We start from the raw sequence: 21,558 nt of genomic DNA, 5'->3' as shown, positions 1-21,558 counted from the left end.
ATAGATTTGTGCTGAATAGAAAACGTATTCAATAAAATAAAAAGATATAATAAGCGTGACTTCACATCGACCCCTGAAACCCCAACCAAGATTATCCAAAAAGGTTGCGAACCTTGTGTAATGAGTCTAACCTTTATTTATGTCCAAGATAAATCAACTTTCTAGAAATTAGGAAAATCCGAGAATGCACTTCCGGCTGACTGATATTCTTCCAACTGCATTTTAGGCGCCCACAAACTGTTAAATATCTAATTGCTTCGGAACATCTAATTTTAACGTAGACTTATATATGTTACCTATAAAATTCCCGCTCTAAGACAAATATTAAATGGATTAATTCAATTTTTTTCTAGACAGGAACATGGATCTTTATTACCGCCTTCTTAATATAATTCTTTTATCTAAAAATTGAACGTAAATTTAGTTTATTTGGAATCCGCGGTAGTGACCCAATAACTCTATTCCGCCGCGTCCTAGGGATCTGTCGCGACCCCTCTCAATTCCTCTTTGTTTGAAGAAACCAGACTGGAGAAGCACTCCTGATTAACGAGTGTTCTTTCCCAAAAGTGCCGCACCCTCGGCAATACATTCCTTTTGAGAAAAATTCAAGACCAGCCGTTTCTCCTTTCTTTCCAATCTTCCGGGCTGCTAGAGTAAGATCGTTGAAATCTTAGGTTAGTAGCTAATAATAAGCTGCCACCAGTGCTATGACTATTTGTACGTCCACGCTATGTTAGTTGCACTATAGCAGCATTTTGCTAAGTCTTAAATGGCTCAAAATTCTCCGAAGCTCCTTTTCTTTTTTTAATCTTACAGCCGTCCGAGAACCACAGTTATCATTCAGTTATTAATGGTTATATTAAAGCTTAAAGAGATCATGCCTAAATTACTTACTTACTATCTGGTTCGACAGTCCTTAAAGTAGGACCTGGACCTCCTCAAAAAAAATTTCCCATTCGTCGCGGTCTACAGCCTTAAGGTACCATCTTCTTACTCCAACCCGATGAAGGTCTTCTTCCACATCCCATCTAAGTCGAGGGCGCCCTCGAATTCCTTTTCATCCTGGGTTTTCTTTTAACAGTTTTGGGGGCACCCTTCCCACTGCCTAAATTACTTTGTAAATGTATTCACAATCTTATTAAGAAAGAATAAATTAAGGAAGAGACAGTGTATTCTAGTGTAACATGGAATAGTAATGGATTTATTTCCAAAGCAAGCCAACTGAACAAAACTTCTGCACTTTCTAAAGCGGTACTTGACGAAGAGCTTGACCTTACCGCTCTCTAAGGATCCCTTTTAGAACTTTAAAAAAATAACTCAAAAAAGAAAATGGCAACTCTACCTAGAAAAATGGCACTTCCGATCAATCTACTTTTTGTTTTTTTCTATTTGATTTTGGAAAATGTCGAATCCTTCAAACCACTGAAAGGAAGGTTTAAAGGGAAAAAATCTTGGCCTCCTTTCTAGTAGATGTGGTTAATCTCTAGGACGCAGAGCCATTCTACAAGAAGCATTCACATCCTCTAATAATCTGGAAAAAGTGGCCTCTAAAATTATCGCTTTGTCCCTTTCATAAAACTAACTGCCTTAATCAGAAGGAATCACTCGTTATGCTAAATACTATAACATGGATTACGTTTCATCAAATTATATTTACGCTATTAAGAACTTATATTTACCTCTCTGAGGTTAGATTCCGTCACTTGAAACCAGTTTAACCTAACAAACAGTAGTTAAAAATATGACCAATCGAATTTCTATATATTAAAAATAGCTTAAAATTTATCGACTAAATTCATGTTTAAAATAAAAAGAGAGGAAAAAAATTGGTTATTTACTTCTACCAGAGCATTTTAGCGAGGAATTTCATCAAGAGCATGTCCATTTAGTGCAATATAATGAACTATATCTTTCATTAAGGTTTGATTTAATAAACTCTTTGACAAATTATTTCAGTTATTTGCATCCATTGTTTCTATATTTGTTGGCTCTTTTGGAATGGATGTTCCGGTTGATTAATTAGAGATCTGCTAGTCTGAATATGGTTCTATTTATTGTTTCGATTTTTTTAATAAGTGCATTCAGTTCCGTTAACAGAAAAAAAAATATAATTATGATTGGTTGACTGGTTTTTCACTGTTAAAGTGAGTACATTTTTGTGCGCTGGTAGAAGTAAACGTACGCTTTTGTTTTTAGAATTTGCGTTTTTGGTTCATACTTAACTAAAGTTTTTGGATTCGAAATTACTTCTCTTGGACCATTCCCTTTTCGATTTCCACTTAATTTGTGAACATTGGTTACTTGGTCCATCAGTTTATACTTAGATTTCTAAGAATATTAAGGGTTGTCTACGCTAAATTTAGCACTCTTTACCAAGATTTCTACTTAAGTTAAAAATTATTTTTCTTGCTAGTCGCCAAGTACCAGTCACATTTCGCAGAAGGAGGAAATAGCTGAGTACAGTTTTCTGTAAATTTCTCTGATTGCATATTGAATAAATCGAAGACTAAAACTGTGTTTAGACATGATAAATATCTTAACATCTGTTCATTTTTGGGGTGGTAGACGAAGTTGAATCCCTATGCTAGAATTTACATAGGGACTCCCCGGATTGAACTACCAAAAGACCATCATCCCCAAGATCGGAACTCAGGCCAATAACTGTTTGTCACATTTCTTCAGCCCAGGTCCTCATTGTGCACTAACGGCTAGTTTCTTTTTATCTGGGTCACTGGGAAATCTTATCCACGACGTCTGCTACGTGGCTCCAGATTCTTACTGTGCTGAGAATCTTCTCGATGTTAGATTTTACGGAAAACTCCCCTACAACTTCTTCCAAAGAACAGACAGAGAAAAAAAAATTACACATAAAAAAGTTATGCCCTACGACATCAGTCGTCCTTTGGTAGTAACGGTGTCTTCCATATCTTCACCTGGTTTGATCTAAACTATCCATTCCCACTAAAGAATTAGGTAAGATAGTAGATGCTTTCACCCTCCTCTATTAGTGGCCTCACCACTTCTAATGAGCCTCGGCGCTCGTCACCTTCTCGACTCTCCATCCCAGGCTTTCAGCAAGCTCCGGAAGTACAGGAACTTTCTTCCTGGCCAAGTTTTCTCTATTGCCTCCGATCATAAGTTGCTTTTCTTTTCTTTACAAAGAAGACAATAGGAATCATTCTAGCAGTCATTAATACAGCCGTCTCGGATCCTAAACTGCAAGCAGAGCGGATCCTTCTCTTGACAGCGTACATAAAAACAGACTGAGCAGCCGACCTCAGCGACGCCGCTTGCTGGACTTAGATCTGCTCACACTGACCATGATTCTTCCTATTTTCACTCTGCTTTTGGTAGTTTTATCTGCTGCCCAGCTGATCTGTTCGCTGAAACTCAAGTTATTATCGATTAGCCCTAGCTAATTTGCAAACTTCACTTCCCGACTCGCAGAGGTGGAATCGTTCCGATTTTAGAATTTCAATAGTCAGCCAGCGACAGTTTTCTTTTTAATGGATAGCCAGAGATAGACCATGCTCAGGCATGCAGCTGGTGACGGTCCTATGGTTTATCTGAAAGATCTGTTGATGCCTTCATTGTAAAGAGGTAATAATTAAGGAAGGAAACAATTAAATGAGCATATTGAGGAGAAACTGTACTTATAATTTGGTATGAGAATTAATACAATCACCTTTTTCAGTGAACAATCCTATATAATTTTATTATAGAAGGGCTTATTTAATGTGAAAACAAATTCGTTGCTGCTATTTGGGATCTCACCAGTCTGAAGAGTAGCATTTCCACTTCTCATTTAACTCACTTAAGATCATTACTATTCCACAAACTTAAATTTGATTTAGTTTCGGGCAGTATAGCTCGCTTTGCCGTAACTAACTTTGACTGACTCTGGGCAGTATAACTCCTTTACAGTCCTTAAACTTCGATTGTAACTCTTTGGGAAACATAGCTCTAGCATATCATGAGGAACATTGTAAATGTTGTTTCCTCATAACAGTAGTCCAGGGAATTTCACAATCGACTCGAATACTGTGGGCAATGAACCTTTCAGTTAATCCGTAACTTCTTAAATTTTTGTATATTTCGTCTTTATCTTTTTCTCCAAAGATTTATTTAAAAAAGGGCCATGAGCATTTCGAATAGAGCTCATTTGATTTATTTGTAAATTTTGTATCATTTGTTTTTTACATGTACATCTGCATCTGTAACATATAAATTGGATATCTGTGTTCTTTTTTCAGTTGGGAATAAAACGAGATTTGACTCCGTCAAAAGGCTGTCCACCTTTTGGTATAGTCATCCCGACAACTGAATACGAACTTGTACGTCTCGAAGTGGACCAATCAGGCAATACCTTGTTACTTTTAGGTCATTCTGATCGGAATTCAATGAAGAGTGATGGTAATGAAATAAAAAGGCGACCAACCTCCTTCCAACCGCCATTACTACAATGTAACGCGCCAGAATTACCACCTCTTACTCATTTCTTAAATAGTTACAATATAGGTACAAGAATACGTCCATTGTTTATTGTATTGCTTACTACAACTTTATTAGTGATGTTAATATTACCCACGTAAGTTGGATAAACAACGTAAATAATTTCAGAGAATTGGTGGCGAAAAAAAGAATCCTAAATTGCTAACGTTTCTCAAACTATCTAGGTTTCAAAAAAAAAGAGAAAGATTAGGCGAAGTTTCGAACCAATTCGAGAATATTGTTCGTTTTTATTTGATCTAAATTTTGTTTGTTTGTATATGTTTGTAATTTTTCGTTTATATTATATATGTTAATGTATAATAAAGCAGTAAAAGTGATTGCTTTTATGTTGTTTGATTCTTTAAATTTCTTTTCTTTTTTTTTATAATAGATATTAATTAAATATTAATTTCTTAATAACTACCACTTAGTTATGATACTTAATTATGTCAATTAATTACTTGCATGTTAGCTAAACAGAAAATGAAACGAACAATAAATCGACTACCTTAACTTATACAGCAACACCTTTATTCAGCTGTAAATGGAATTTGTAAATAATTTTCTGCAAAATGGATGGATAAATTGGTCGTCACTAACCCAGAATTAAATGTTATATAATATATAAACAAAATTTCCCTGCAAATTAAACATTTTTTATAGATTCAATTATATATAAATGTTTTTAATGTGATTTATAAAAAATTAAAACGAAATTTTATTGTTTTTTTGTTGTTAATGAATTTATTACTGTTAATTCTCCAATAAGTTGAAGTATTAATAATTAAAAAAATTAAAAATGTAAAAGAAACATTATTCTGTAGTTAATAAAACTTAAAATCGGCAACAGGAAAAACAATAAAAAAATTTTAAAAAAGAAAAAATCAATTACCAAAATGTTGTGTAGATTTGAACCTTACAAAATTAAGATGTGAGGTTGTGTATAGATGTTGATGGTCTATGTAGATAAATTTGTTTAAAATTTTATTTTAATTAGTGAAGGACTTAATATACTGAAACGCAATTTAATAATAACTGAATATTATTATTTGCACTTTTGTCAATAGTTTTTTTAATAATTTTCATTCCATATTAAAGTAAGTTTTATACAGTAATACATTTTATGTTTTGGATTAATTTTGTTGCTTCCAGTAAGAGCTCTGGATAAAGCTGATTCTTTATTCAACACTCCAACTAAATACATTTATATACGATAAATGAAGTGGTCAGCTCTGTTTTCAGGTATAATAATTGTGTAAGAAGTTTATCCCCTCGTACGTTACCCAATAATAAATTATTGAAAACAAAAGTGTGAAAAATATTTTGCTTATTGGATAACATTTTTTTTCTATAAAAGGTAAAATATTTTTCCAAACCAATAGTTACATTTATCTGTACCTTTTTTTTTATAAAAAGTAAATGCAATATTAAAAAATTGTAAAAGTGCATTTTCGACCGGGGCAATAAAGAGAGAAAATACTGTATATGTATGTGCCTATGTACATTTTGTAAATACATTAAATATATATATATGAATATATATGTGAATCATTATTTTCAATGTAAATTATGTGAAATAAATTGAACTACTATTACATAATACAGATTTTAATTTATTTATTATATTAATCAAAACGAAGTTTTAGATTAATGGATGTGGACAAGATAAACTTTATTATTAGTCGGGAAATGAGAAATGTTTCGGGTTGACAATGCGTGATTTTTGATCTCCTCGATATTACTAGATGTGGTGTTGAATATTCATATTCGGAATGTGTTAGCCAACGCTTTTTCCAATAGATTACTCATATTACTCAATCGAGTATTTATAAAATAATATTGGATGTCATGCATTACAATATTACAATTTTTAATATCGGATACCAGCATTAATTACATTTAGAAAAAAAAAGATACTACTATTGCCTCGTACCTTGAGATTAAATATCCTTGCCCAGTAGTCTTATTAAATAATGAATAACCCTTCTGTAAGGTTTTTCGCAACGAAGCAAGAAGCTCAAAGGAATCTTTCCTAGAACTTAGTTAATGTTAAAAACTATCCCTCAGTCTGATTTTTGCTGGACAGTGAATGTACCATCCAGTTCTCCAAGTTAATATCCTTACACTATCCTACTTTATACCCAGTAATCCCCGCAGGGGGAAACAGATTAGCTGCTCTTTGGTGAGTGACGCCCCCCAAGGGTCCCAGTTGCCACACATACTACAAACACACCACACATGCACACCATATTCACTCACAGAACTAAACACACGTTAACATACCACACTAGGAACCTCCTAGAGAGGAGTTAACTCTCCCGTAAGTTTGCCGTTTGCGGCAACCCATGATGGCGGAAAGGGGAGCTGAGGTTGATGAAGCCCTGCGGGCCTCAATGACCAACCCTCGTCTTTGGTCCCTGCTTCGTCTAGAGGAGAGGTCCGATAATCATGAGGGATGATCATGCTAGCGTGAATCCTGTGGGTGAGGTTGGTAACCGCGAGGGCTCTTCCATGCAGTACTTACTGTCCTCCTCCTGCAAGAATCAAATTTAAAAAAAAAAAAAAAGGGCAGTTTTTGAAAACCAGAATTCTCAAAATGAAAACCTTTTATTTATAATCTAAAAAAAATATTTCTGTACATATTAAAAATTATCAAATAACGTAGTTCATTCTCAAACTTTTATTAATTTATTATAATTGTAATTAAAACTGTCCAGCAGGGCAGTTTGAAAAAGAGTTGATTGTCAAAAACTGCACGAAAAAAATCGTAATATTGAAAAACTCCCAACTTTGACCAATTTTGTTCTAACTCTGTGATTCAAATTACAACCAACCACCTCTTCCTCTTTTTCTATTTTAATGTGCGGGTTTAGGAGATGATAATTTAGAATTTATTTAGAATAAAGAGCATAATAAAGATAATTTACAAGAATAGTGTGGAATATAGGGAAGGGATTAGCTATGAGGTTAGCATACTGGACTCCCACGCGGAGGTCCCGGGTTCGAATCCAGCTGCTGACCCTTAGATTTTCTCTTCCTAGGAGCTTCTTACACCTCCACTGTCCAGTGATGCAGAACACTGTCCGGAGGCCGGCAGTGCACTGAGAAAAGCTCCGAGCGCCGATAACCTTAGATGTTGACGCGCCTTAAATAATAATAATAAATAAAAAAAATATTAATATTAATATCTCTCGTTACAGACAACCCTGTCCATCACTGGACAGTGGAGGTGTAAGAAGCTCCTAGGAAGAGAAAATCTAAGGGTCAGCAGCTGGATTCGAACCCGGGACCTCCGCGTGGGAGTCCAGCATGCTAACCTCATAGCTAATCCCTTCCCTATATTCCACACTATTCTTGTAAATTATCTTTATTATGCTCTTTATTCTAAATAAATTCTAAATTATCATCTCCTAAAGTTGATAAAAAGTTAAGTTGATTAAACGTCTAAAGATAAACAAATCAGCAAGTACTTAACTTTTTAAACTGTAAGTTTTTGTTAAGAAGATTAATTAATTTCAGGCATTAGAGGTCAATGGCATCCGTTCTTGTTTATTATTTGTTCAAGAATTTGAAGTGTTCAATCAAAATGAGTCAATTCAATAAACGAAAACCTTTTGATAAAGAGAAATATTTATATTTCCTTCAGTGATTTTATTTTTCCATTTCGTTACCTCTGCTTTCAGAAAGCTAATTGGGCGCAAACACGTCAAATGGGGGAGATTGGGTTTTTCATTTAGCGACGTAGAACTCCTTGAATATAGAAAGTGTTTTCATAATAATTATGTCAATTTTATTGTATTTTATGTACTATTGTTTGTTTAAGGTTTGTGCAGAAAATCAGCGTTAATCACATGGTTCTTTGTTAAAAGCCTTTCTTTGCTTGAACTTACGAGATTAGATTAGATTAAATTAGGGCGGCCTCAAGGCCTACGCCACTGCGACACCTTTGGATTTTTGCTTGAACTTACTTTCCTGACTATAAAATTAGATTTCATCATGTTATTTTCACACAAATTTATGTAGTTTTATTCTGCTTATTTATTTATTTTATGGAAATACACACAAAAATAGGGTTCCATTTAAGTTATTTTAACTAATGCAGCAAAGAAACTACAGTTAACCTAAACTTTACTTTTGAGTAATTAACAATAATTACTACATCTTGAGCAATTTTTTACGTTAACATTTACGTACAGAACTGTTTAATCATATTTAAAGTTTAGTTGTTAAGTTTTATCAATGAAATGTTTCAATGTGTAAATATCAGTTGGTTATTTATTACCAGTGTAAACAAAGAAACCAGCCAGCCTTTGGCTCGAGTCGCAATACTTTCTCTTGTTACATTCCAAACTAGACAAAATGATTGTTATGTATGGCAATAATGAAACTCATAAATAACATTATCAAATCATCCCTTCTTGTACTGCTGCAAAAGACTTTTTCCTTTTTTTTTTAAGTATCAACGATTTGTTACTTTAAGTATATGAACGGCCTTGAAACAGTATCCACTTTAGGTGATAATGAAGCAAACGATTTGAAAGTCTTTTAGTAGGAATTCTTACTTAGAATGCAAAGGAAATAGTAGAAAAAGGGACGTAAAGGGCGTAAGCCAGAGTATTTAATTTAAAAAAAAAAACTCACTCAGATGTATGTTATATACTTTACATCGCACTTACAGACTACTAATATATAAACAAAACGTCCAACTAGCTTACGAAGAAGACGTAAAATAACATCTCTTTCACAAGAACATTTTGGCATTAAGAATCACTGAACACATAGAAGTAGTAAAAGACAATAAAAAAATCATGTATACTATAAAAACTCTTTTCAGCAATTGGTATACAATGCGTATTCATCCAAGCCAGTAATTTACAAAAGGAAGTATCCGGCAGTTTTATAAATTATTGTGAATCGTACAAGTATCCAAATTTATGGTGGGCGTTTGGAGTTAAAAATGTTTTTACAAGTGCTTTACTATCTGCAAAAGAATTACTAGCGCCCCTGAGTCCCGCATTTCCAACATGCGTGGTAGGCGAGTGCCCTGTTCCTGGCAAGTTATGAAAATGTGGCTTTGTCGCACTTCCGTGAATGTTCGTTCCCGAATAATGACCTGTAGCTGGAAGTGTCGCAGAGTATGTGAATGCAGAAGGCAAATGACCGCCGCTTGCAATGAAACCCTTTCCAGCTCCTGATTCATAGTCTACTTGCCTATTCAATCCATCATCATTTGCTAGGAAGGAGAAACTCCCAACAACATTGCCAAAAGCATCGGAACTTTCTTGTCTAGTGTGATCACCAGCATTATATGAGAATGAGTATGAAGCATCACTAGGTCCTCCTGAATCAAGATCATCCTGGGGATTATAGTCTCCAGATGGATCATGATGGTAGGAAGAGTCGTAGCTGGATGGTCCGATTGATGAAGCAATAGCGGGTGCCACAGCATCAGGCTGAAGTGGTAAATGATTGCCTGCTGCAGTAAATCCCCTTTCTGCGCCTGCTGCATAATCTACCTTTCTCTGAACACCATCGTCTTTCGCGACAAAGGTAAAACTTCCAACAACGTTACCGGCACTATCAGATGATTCCTGTCTTGTATGGTCTCCGGCATCGTAAGAAAATGAATATGAACCATCTGAAACACCAGCCACACCACCGCGTGCAGAAGAGGTATAGACAGAATTTGCGGCTACCACTGCTGGATGAGTGGTTTTTGTCAGGGGTCCGCTTGTTCCATGTGGAAAGTACGTTCCCGAGGCGCCTCCAAAGCCAGTTGTAGCAGGTACTCCACTACCACCACTGTACGCATTTATGGGGGTATGCACATGAGGGTGAGGAGGTGAAGCTGCATGGAAATGTCTTCCAATGTTTCCATGATGCAATGCTGCAGTTCCATCAACCGGTGGTACTGGTAAATGGGCACCAAAAGCTTGAAACCCATTTTCAGCTGATGATGAATAATCGACTTTTCTATTGACCTTATCATCTTTAGCAATAAATGAAAAACTGCCAACAACATTTCCATTAGCATCAGAAGATTCATGGCGAGTATGATCTCCTGCATCGTAAGAAAATTCATATGCTCTGCCAGATAAAAGACCTCCAGAACTTGCGGTGGGCGTTCCTGGGTATGCTCTTCCAGTGTGTGCCCTTCCAGGATAACTACTTCCGGTATAAAGTGGTCCAGTTAATGCACCTATTGCCCTGTCAGAGCTGCCTGTTAGGCTTACTGTACCATGAGAGGTAGGAGTCTGTGCTCCTTGATATATGGCTCTATTGGCTGCAACAACAGGACTCTGATGACCTTCTCCGCCAGGACTAGTGATCGGCTGAACTGGCTGTGGTAAATGACTACCACTTGCTAAAAAGCCTTTTTCCATTCCGGCAGTATAATCTACTTGTCTGTTTAAGCCATCATCCTTGGCAACAAACGAGAAACTGCCGACTACATTTCTATTGGCATCGGTACTCTCATGCCTAGAATGGTCTCCAGCTGTGTAAGAGAATGAATAAGAGCCGTCAGGATTACTGATGCCAGCACTAGGAAATGAACCACCGCCAGCATCTGGGCTGATGCCTTTGATTATAAATCCCTTTTCAGCGCCAGCCTCATAGTCCACTTTTCTAGTTGATCCATCTTTAGCAACGTAAGTATAGCTTCCTTGAACGTTCCCTTGTTCGTCAGAAACCTCTTGTCTAGACTGATCGCCTACGTTGTAAGAGAAAGAGTAGGAGGCATCACCTGGTCCCTCGTCTTCAGGAGCGATTTCACCGCCGTGTCCTTTGTAATAATGAGGCGATAATTGCCCACCTTGCCTCTGAGCTCCACCTATAACGAATTTTACAAAATTTTACTGAAATATGCTAGGGTTATGTTAAATTATTTTACAAAAAGAGTTGAGTTAAAAGTGAAAAATTAAATTAAAAGAAAATGAAAAAATAAATTTAAAACATGAAATTTACTTAGTAAAGGTACTTAAGTTTGTTATTTTAATGATAATTTACCAGGTGAAGGCAAAAATCCATCAGGTACAAATCCATTTTTTCCCGCTGTGTATTTCACATCTACTTTCCCATCAGGTCCTTGATAAGCATAGTCCCCCTGTACTTCGTTTTCTGGACTAGCTACTGCCTTACCATAAGAACCTTCACCAGTGTCGTAACCATACTTGTATGCTCCATCCTCGTAAATATAATAATACTGAGTTCTTCGACCACTAGGTAAAGCAGGAGCGAAACCACATTCGACGTTAATCCATGTAAGGCCAAATACCAATACTACCTGGAGAAAAAAACATCGACTATAAATGATAAGATAAAAAATTAGAAGCGCCACAGAAATTTTGGAGTTTCAAATGACGAATACAAGGTCTTTGTGGTGCAGCACTGCGTCAAAGATCAGTTAAATGGCTGTAAAAAGAATTTTATGTATCTTTTGAAAGTACAATAACCAGCTTTCCATTTCCGAGACAAAAGCTCTTATCTAAAAACCTCAGGAGGTGGAAACCCGGAATGGTCGTTGGGTCTTTGCCGCCGGTTCAATGCTTGACTGGACAACCGCTCTACAAATTGGGTCACGTGTGCTTAGATAAACTAGAAACCTACTATCTCTTGGTAATCCTCACGGAAATGATGGGAGACTTTGGCTTTTGAGAGGGTATCCGCAACTTGCGGATATGTAAATGACATTATAAGAGTTGAACATGACTTTGCGAATAAATTACTAGCACTATGTGCATTTTGGTTTTGTCTAGATAAATAGTCGCATAGATCAGGCCTGCCATCCATAAAGTAGACCATATTTCTCAAGAGCACTTGCAAGTTCTCCGATTGCAGAATATTCTTTCCATGGCTTAGCATGATTTTTAAAACCATTTAAGCATTATTTTTACTTCTCCTTCTCTCCTTTCTAAAATGGTGGACCATATCTGCAATAATGACAATAAGTACCTCATCCACTACACCCTCCTAACAAAGTTCCAAACCATAGACAGCACCAAACTACCGGTCGTGAGCAGCAGAAACAACTCGAAGATGAATGTTTATCATCATCTAATTTGCTGATTGTCCAAGAACCATTTAATTTTGATCATTTAATTGTCATGTTCGTGTAGAAAGTAATCACTACAGTAATTATAAGAGAGGTTAAATTAATCACGCTCTACTTGTGCGAAGTAGACGTCCACTCGTCCCACTTATATGCGCATTACTGAGAGAGGTAAAAAGCTATCCCAAAGTACTGTGAGCCCGGAAAATTCCGAGCGCCACAAGAAAAAATAAGATAAGGCTCCTTACCTGGGTTCTCCAGACACACAAAAAAATAAAATTATAAACCTCCTCGGCCAGACCAGGTGAGTAGGGGAGATCTGTATATACATATACACAAAAACCACTCTAATTTTCTGCTAATATATGTATTGAAGGCAATTTCCAAAATAGGTACTAAAATACAATATTTACAATAATTACTCATAAGAGAGGAGATACGCACACTGCGAGTGCTGGTAGCGGAGTGCTCCACTTCGCTCTCCGCCGGTGCCATTATTTTGGTGGACTTTACCCTTTAAGATTCTATAAGGACTTTTAAAGAAGTAAGTAGTATTTTACTGTGTATTTTCATTATATTTAATTGCTTTTTGAAGTACTTTTACTTGTCGTATCACTTGCAAATAAAATCTAATTTTAAATACTATTGCTTTTTCACAAATTTTTTGTTAAATGTGAAGCGATTTTGTGAAAAATTCTTACGTGATGGTGGAAAATGGAGTTCATATTTGGATTTAGCACACAAAAATACATAAAAATCAAGTATCAAATTTAAAACAATTTTTCAAAGGTTAAAAAAAACGCAGGCCTGTAAGGATTATAATCGTATATTATTCGGGATTTTAAGCAGCCCTGGTTACAGTAGGAGTTCCAGAAGTATTTCGGGGATTAGAAAAAACGCTGGGTAAATGTTTAATATCTAAATGGAGACTGTTTTTAAATAAAGTAAAATTCTTTCCAAAAAACGAAAATTCCCGTTATTTTTTGAACAAGCCTCGCATAACTAACACATGTATGTAGATTGTAGATTGTACAAGACGGGCGGTTCCACCAAAAAAAGGGGAAGGAACGCAGGCAATCCTGATGCCCATTGTTCCCCGCCCACCCCTCATCTCATGAGAGATACCGGGGTTTAAAAACAAATCCGGCTAAAAATTACCAGATGCTAATATAATAACCTAACAAAGTAGCAACAGGACACTAGGGAGCTTGACGACTCAATCGCCCAGTGCACTGAATAAACCTAGAAAGTTCATTAAGATTACCAGATGCTACAATCTCCGGTAGGGAGACATTTGACCTTCCGAAGACGAGGAATCTAGTTTTAGAATAAACTGGGCACACCTCAACAAAGTGCCTCACAGTTTCATCGGACTCACCACAGCCAGCACAATTTGGCGACTGGATTAGGCCACATTTAAAAAGATGATATGCTAAATTCGCATGTCCACTCAACACCTGAACCAACTGGCGGATCCGGGACCTGCTAAAACCAACTATATCCGTTCTTGACAGGCCAAGGATTTCCTTAGCCTGGCGGCAGTCAGTTCAGGATCTCCACCGTTTCCGATGTTCTTTCAAAATCCACTGTTCCACCTCTGTTCTACAACGTCGATAGGATACAGGGATAATGAGCTGAGGAGTCATTGTTATCAACGCAGCTCCTTCCTTTGCTGTTTCATCAGCAAGTTCGTTACCCGGAATCCCAGAATGACCAGGAGACCAAGCAACCGAAACAGTATTCAAAGCTCCTAACAAATTGAGAGCAGCATGACAAGAATTGACCGAAATTTGGTTCCTACTAGGAGAGGCCAGAGCTTTAATTGCAGCCTGGCTATCCGTGAAGAACCTAACATCAGTGTCGGCAAATCCCTTCCAGCAGAGTAAAGTAGCCGCCATCTCAATGGCAGCCAACTCCGCCTGAAAAACAGATGCATAATTACCAAGATCAAGGCAGGTGCGTTCCCATAGGAACCCAAACTGGGGTCCCCAGATGCAGAGACCAGCACCTGCCCTATCCATCAATGAACCATCCGTAAAAACAGAATTGGCGTTTGTTGATAACTCGACAGCCGAAGCACAAGCCTCCTCCCTCGCAAGTATCTGAACCCCATAATTCCTACTGAAGTCCAGAGTCGCAGGGATGAAGTCCCCCGGCATGGAGAGCACTGCAATATGCTTTTTATCCTCTTGAACCTGTATGTAACTCTCCCGTTACTTCATGAGGGAGTAACGTGGTCAGTAACGTTGCAGTCGTTCAGGTGGGTTGTAACGTTCCAGTAGGCTGTAAGAAAGACTATAAAAACCAAGCTGGCGGACCTATGGGTTGGGTTGATCTCGGAATGCTTTGTGAAACATTTATACTTAGTTTTAACCAATTTGAAACCAAAAGGCAATATTGATGTTATCGTACAGAGTAAAGGTTTGACAAACAGAAGGAAACATTCACAATAGTTCTTTGTATTAAAAAGAATGTATTCGGCGGTAATTAGAAGGCGGGTTTGCACACCATGGCTCAATAGTAGGACCGCATAGTTTCAGCATCGTTAAGGTCAATCGTTTGTCATGTAAAAGTACTTTTAATCGTTCTACAAGAACATTGAATATGTTTAAATCTTTTGCTTAGATCTTGTCTTTTAATAAATTGTAAGTGGCAGTTGGGCACAATTAGGTATTTTTTTAATATTTTAGCTGGACAAAGCCTTTTGAACACATTTTCACTTTTGATACAATTTTTACGAAACAATTGAAAAATATTAAATTTAAAAAAAAAAAAATGGTAAAGGCTCTAATTTCTCAATAATATTTATAATATTTATTTAAAAGGCTCAATTTCTCACTAAATATTGTCAATTATTTACTAATAATAAGAAACTAATAGAGAACACAGATACTCGTATTTAAGCACAAAACAGAAACTCTAAATAACCTTGTAACCGCCGAACTATGGCCCCAGAGATGGCAACTATTACATTGTCCGTTTTTATACTTTGCCAGCGGAAGTAAGGTTGGGTGATAAGAATTGACAATCTTCCTTTATTTTGTAACAATGAATAGTTGGAAATGTTTTTATGTGAATATAAAATGAACTGATTGTCTCATTATGCAGGATATTAAAGTAACGTTTATATAAAACAAACGAAAAAAAGAGAAGACAACCTCGTTGTAAGTTCCTGAAGGTTCAAGTTTGTTTGGAGCGAAGTTTAAGAGTCAAGAAGCGAAGGTGCTTTTTCAAAATCAAGGACAAAAAATTAATTTGAAAATAAATATATATCTGCAAAAAATAATTAAGAAATATGAAGATATATAAATTATTAGTTTAGAGAATATAATAATAAATTACCAATACTGTGATATTAAAATAAAAGCAGTTGTAGTCAAAAAAATATTTATTGTAAAGATTACGCTTCTTGCAGCTGAAGAAATTATTGGAATCTCATTACTAATTTCAAAATAGATTTATTCAAGGTTGTCGCCCAACGTTTCTTACTTTAACAATTTTAACAAAAATAAACATGTTCATTTACTCCCTTTTTTAAAAAAAATATTTAAAGATTACTTTAGCAAGAAGCAAAATGTTGAAAAAATAAATATTCCATTTATTCTGTTATACCATGAACTTGTAATCCTTGCTTTCCTCCTCGCAGAAACTAAGACTGCTGCAAACTTCTCTTAATAGAGTTTAAGTTAATTTTCTTGAACTTTACAATTTCCTCTAAAATATACTTGACTTCAACATTATAAACGTTAAATTTTAAATTTGGAATTTCGATTACTTGTTTAATCCTAGTTAATGTTCAAGTCTCGTTCACATTAGGGATGCTTTTAGAGCGATGCCCTACCAACAGCTCCTTCGCCAAGAAGTGAGTGTAAAAAAATATTGTAGATCACTAGTAACAATTCAGAGGAATTAATAAACAATTTAATTAGAAAATGAAAGTTCTGATAAAAATTAACCATAACTTTATTTGCGTTATTTACGGAACAACTTTCATTTTTACAGAATAAAAACTTGAGAGGGAAGGGATTAGCTATGAGGTTAGCATACTGGACTCCCACGCGGAGGTCCCGGGTTCGAATCCAGCAGCTGACCCTTAGATTTTCTCTTCCTAGGAGCTTCTTACAGCTCACTGTTCGGTGATGGACAGTGTTGTCTGTAAAGAGAGAACACTGTCCGGAGGCCGGCAGTGCACTGGAAAAAGCTCCGGGCGCTAATAACCTCAGCTGTTGATGAGCAAAAAAAAAAAAAAAAAAAAAAAAAAAACTTGAGAACTTTGTTGTATTTATATTAATCAAATCAAACCTTAATACCTCTATTTACACCTTCGCTGACGGCACTGCCATTCTCTCCACACACTCTGATCCTATCCTCGCAGTACGCTCACTACAGTCCCACCTTCACTCAATAGAACCTTGGTTAGAAAACTGGCATATAAAAATTAACCCAACTAAGTCTAAATACATAGTCTTCACACTCAAACGTCAAACTCCGCCACCTGTCTTCTTACATTATACGAGTACACCTATCCCACCAGCCGACCATGTGCGGTACCTTGGAATGTACCTAGACAAGAGACTTACCTGGAACCCCCATATGAGACTTAAACGTACCGAACTAAACAAACGATACAAACTTCTAGCCAGACTACTTGACAAACGCTCAAAACTCTCACTACAGAACAAACGACGACTCTATACAGCTCTTCTCACACCAACATGGACTTAAGGAACAGCTAAAAAATCAAACATCAATAGACTGCAAACATTCCAATCTAAAATACTCCGCCGTATAGTAGACGCTCCATTCTATGTTAGTAACCACACAATCCATACAGATCTCCAAATTCCACTCATCTCCGAACTTGCCAAAATCCGATATAAAAATGTTCACCAAAAACTCTCATTTCATCCCAACCCTTTAGCTGCAAACTTGTCTTCAACTACGCTACCCTCGAATCCTCGAAGACGGCTGAGGCGTCGTTGGCCCCGTGACCAACTGGGTCACTGGATGACCGTCATTCACGTCTGCTATGCTATTTATTAATACACTAATCTCATTTACTTATTGTGCCCTGTAGGTGTAAATTTCAATAAAAGGATATTTAAAAAAAAATTAAGTTAAATTGAAAAGTTTTATTAAATACCTACAATTAAAATTTATGTACACTTCCACTTTTTTACGGAATTATTACCAGGAACAATAAGATAGTAACTACTTTCCTAGTGCGTTTTAGGAACGCGAGATAATTTTTGAAATTAGCTTATTAAAAATAAAATCAATATCAATACGAGCAAACAAATCTGACGCTACAGCCAAGCATGAAATATTAATAGTGATTTCCATATACATCTTAGTTCCTTAATAGAAAACACGAATAAGTATAGGTATGATCTCAGATTAGACATAGCTAATGCCTAAACGAATATTTGCTAAGGATATTGACACTCCTTCTTTTTGGCTTCTTTTTCCTTTGCAATAGTCAGCAGAGGAGGGCAATGTTGGTTGAAATCCCGACATGATTGATTGCCAGATTGTGTGAGTTACTATCTTCATCTTCCATTAGAATCTCTTACAGGAAATATTCATTTTATTAATTCATCAGTGAACTGAGGGAGTTCCTAAGAAAGTTTTTGAAAATGAACTGAGAACTCATTAATAATGAACTTTGAGATGAGTATTAGTGAAGTTAATACAAATTTAAAATGTATTAAGAATTTCCTTAAAATTTAATTAAGTTAATTATTAAATCATTTTATAAAAATAAAATAGTTTGCTTATTTTGGTTATCCGACAAACTGACTTTTACTTAAAAATAACATTAAAAGTAAATAAATGACTTAAAAAACATATTTAAAAATATTATTGGATTACCTAATAGTTCCGTATCTTCGAGACATTTTTTAGCTCGTTCTCTAAACAATTTTTTTTTTTCACCTAAAGTTATTTCACTGATGTTGTTAGATCATTTTGGCCATCGTGCCAAATTCCAGGGCAGAACAGAGGGTCTAATCGAACTGTTGGGCGCCCTTTTCACGTACATTCCACACTTCAAAATAAACACATACAGTCACAAGTCACTCATGTACACCAGACTAAGTTAAAGAAGACATCTGAGACCTCGATATTCCGAAGAGGCCGGCCAAAAAACTCTAAAACTCCTCCAGCTACCAAAACTCACGTACAGATAAACAATAGCACGCCAAAGATGCATCCTGCGTCCCAATTTTCTCTCCCCATAACATTCGTCGTGACATGGCTGTTATTGCAAGGCTCGGAAATGCATTATATCCACTCACATTCTTCACTAATTAGAAAAGTCGTTTTAATCATTGTTAAGGGCTAATTGTAAATCCATGCGGAGATCCTCGTAGCGTGCATATTCCAAGATATTCGACTCTTTCTTCTCATCCCCATAACAACTTCTTTCTTGCTAAACCCATACCATTTGTCCATGCTGAGTCAGTATTCTAACAACTGCATGAGAAGAATCACTGGATGAATCTTTTAGGGATTTCCATTTCTCCTGAGGATTTTGCTCAAGTTTTTTCTTGTTAATGTCAAAGAATTAAAATCCATTTTAACGAAGTTTGTGTTGCTACGCGTGGATGCCCAAGTGTTCTGAAGTTGTGAAATCGTCCGCTACCTTTTCAATGATTTGTTTCTGTTGTATTTCATAGCAATTTTCGTCGCTCTTACGAATTCCTATTAATTATTTATCAATAAGTGAGATGTAAAAATAAAGATAAATTACGGAAATCCTTGAATAGAAATAAGGTCTTTTGAAATTAAAAAGGTGTTTTGTTTTGTTTTTCATTTTATTTATTTTTTAACTAATATTTTCATAGTTTTAGGTTTGTTTTAACTGAACACATTCCCAAGTCCCTTACTGTATTTTATTGTTACAAATAATTTCTCTCTGTGCAGAAAGTCTTTCCAAGAAAATGATGAAAACTTATCCTATCAGAACTGAACTAGCGTGGTTCAAACTGGGCTTACTGAATGCGAGTACGCTATCAAATATTGAAGAAGAAGTTACTTCAAATTTGCCAAATTTGTTTCAAGAGAAATGTACAACAAGACTCAGCAATTTTGAAGCTTTCTTCAAAGTCTGATAACTTCTTTCTTTAACCAAACTTCACAAGAAACCTGACATTTTGTCTCACCTTTTAGCCGCCTGTTTAATATTAAAGCTATTATAGCTAAGCTTAAAGGACGTAAAAAATTAATAAAAAAATATTGCATTTGTATAATTTGGTTGAATAATCATCATCTAACTTGGCTAAGAAAATACTTCACGATTTAGGCAAGGTACACATATATATTAATGCACTCAATAATTGCAGAATTACAAGATTATAATTTTAAAGTCGTACGCTTGGAATGCAGTATCGAAGGTGAAACGAAATGTGTGAAAGATGCAATCGTTATTACGAGATCTATTCTTTCTGAAAGGAAAGCTAACGGTAAACTCATCTACTTAATCTAAAAGTAAAGCTTTACCAGTTAGCTCATCTATTTTATCTAAAAGGAAAGCTTTACCAGTAAGCTCTTCAATTCTATCTTAAAGGAAAGCTAACGGTTAACTCATCTACTTCATCTAAAAGTAAAGCTTTACCACTAAGCTCATCTACACATCTAAAAGGAAAGCTAACGGTAAGCTATCTATTTTATTAGATAATGATAGACTCTGAATCAGATAATTATCATGAACGATTAAATTTGACAATAGAGAAACGTAGGGTATCTGAAACCGCTCACCATAAAGCACTTTACTCGTATATGCGTAGAAGGTATTCCTATTTTATTTTTTTATTTATTTTGTATTTGTTTTCTTTTTCCAGTTAAGAAGATATTTTTGATGGAGAAGAGCAGGAAAACGTTGCGCTACATTTTAATCCGAGGAGTCACAGATTTATCGGTGATGACAAAACCCATGGCCTAGCCCGTATCCCCTCGAACATCAGAAAGGAACTGCTAAAATGCTGATCTACTTTTGGAAGATGGGCAACTTAACTACAATAAATGTACTTACCGTGAATCTGCCTTCGAGTATCATCTTTCATCTCACTGCCAGCCTAACTGATAACAGTTCTGTTCGATTTGCTTTATATTGCCAACATTATATATGTAGCGAAAAAGTGGGAGAGAAATAATTACATTTATGGGCCAATCGATATCACATTTCTTATATTTGCATGTTATAGTGGGTAATACGTACTAACTAAGTTGTAGTGGGGAAGGTAGCAGACCAGGATGATGAGTCGTCGAGAAGCTGTCCTTGAACCAAGGTCAAGTTTGTTATGCTCGTATATCTGTTACAGTTCTTCCTAGGTGCCAAACTGCGCCTGCGGACCGTCTGCTAGCCTCTACCTGCCAGTCACTTACGCTAATTACAAATTCATAAATATATTTTTTTCAATGTATCCACATTTCTATTTCAAGTTTGATATTACGCAAAGCTTCTCCTTAAAGGCCTAACCAGATACTCATCCAATCGTCTTATACATAAATATTAACCTGATTTTCTCCTTCATTAAAATGAAAAATAAATTATTCAGCAGGTATTACACAAAGAGTTAGTAGTCTGAATCCAGATTATTTAATTAAATATTTCTTCTCCGCTTGTTTATTTGTCTCTAACGTAATGTATTAATATGTATTAATACATTTTATGGAAAATAAAAAAATAAAATTGTACAAATCAGGAGTGTAAACTGGCATGCCTTTCTATTTTCAATAATTCTTAAGGTTCTAATTCACAATTTTTTAATAACACATAATTTTCTGATTATTTGAGACGTATTTAAAATTTTTCAATATTATACTGTTTGTAAAACATTATACCCTTTTGAACTATACATTAAGTATAAATGTTAGAATGTACCACGTTAGTGTGTTTGAATTTATTTGTATCAGTTAGGTTCGATTCGTAGACCAGTTGGTTCTATCCGTCTGGCGTCACATGAGTAATTATGGCTGCATAATGATAATAATACTACAATGCCAAGGAAGAAGAG

The 21,558-nt window shown here is 35.7% G+C and overlaps 2 protein-coding genes across 4 annotated transcripts in view; one reads left to right on the top strand and one right to left on the bottom strand.

The window, feature by feature from the left end:
* LOC141458594 (protein APCDD1-like) overlaps positions 1–6,093 on the top strand; it is a 1,087,769-nt gene extending 1,081,676 nt beyond the window's left edge. For all 3 annotated transcript variants that reach the window (XM_074136827.1, XM_074136842.1, XM_074136835.1), the window contains exon 8: positions 4,254–6,093. In XM_074136827.1, coding sequence (XP_073992928.1) covers positions 4,254–4,592 — 339 coding nt within the window. In that variant the 3' untranslated portion in view covers positions 4,593–6,093. The remainder of the gene's footprint in view (positions 1–4,253) is intronic.
* A 3,039-nt stretch (positions 6,094–9,132) lies between these two features.
* LOC141458579 (uncharacterized) lies at positions 9,133–20,731 on the bottom strand. Its single transcript, XM_074136800.1, has 3 exons — positions 20,574–20,731; positions 11,500–11,776; positions 9,133–11,323 (listed from the first exon to the last, which is right to left on the bottom strand). The coding sequence occupies exons 1-3, from the start codon at positions 20,595–20,597 to the stop codon at positions 9,396–9,398; spliced, it is 2,229 nt and encodes a 742-aa protein (XP_073992901.1). The 5' UTR covers positions 20,598–20,731; the 3' UTR covers positions 9,133–9,395.
* Between the last annotated feature and the right edge of the window lie 827 nt (positions 20,732–21,558).

Source organism: Rhodnius prolixus, unplaced genomic scaffold (genome assembly GCF_049639745.1).
Source record: "Rhodnius prolixus isolate KJV_2025 unplaced genomic scaffold, Rpr scaffold_1, whole genome shotgun sequence".
Classification (NCBI taxonomy): Eukaryota; Metazoa; Arthropoda; class Insecta; order Hemiptera; family Reduviidae; genus Rhodnius; species Rhodnius prolixus.
This window is presented reverse-complemented; position numbering and strand designations above follow the sequence as displayed.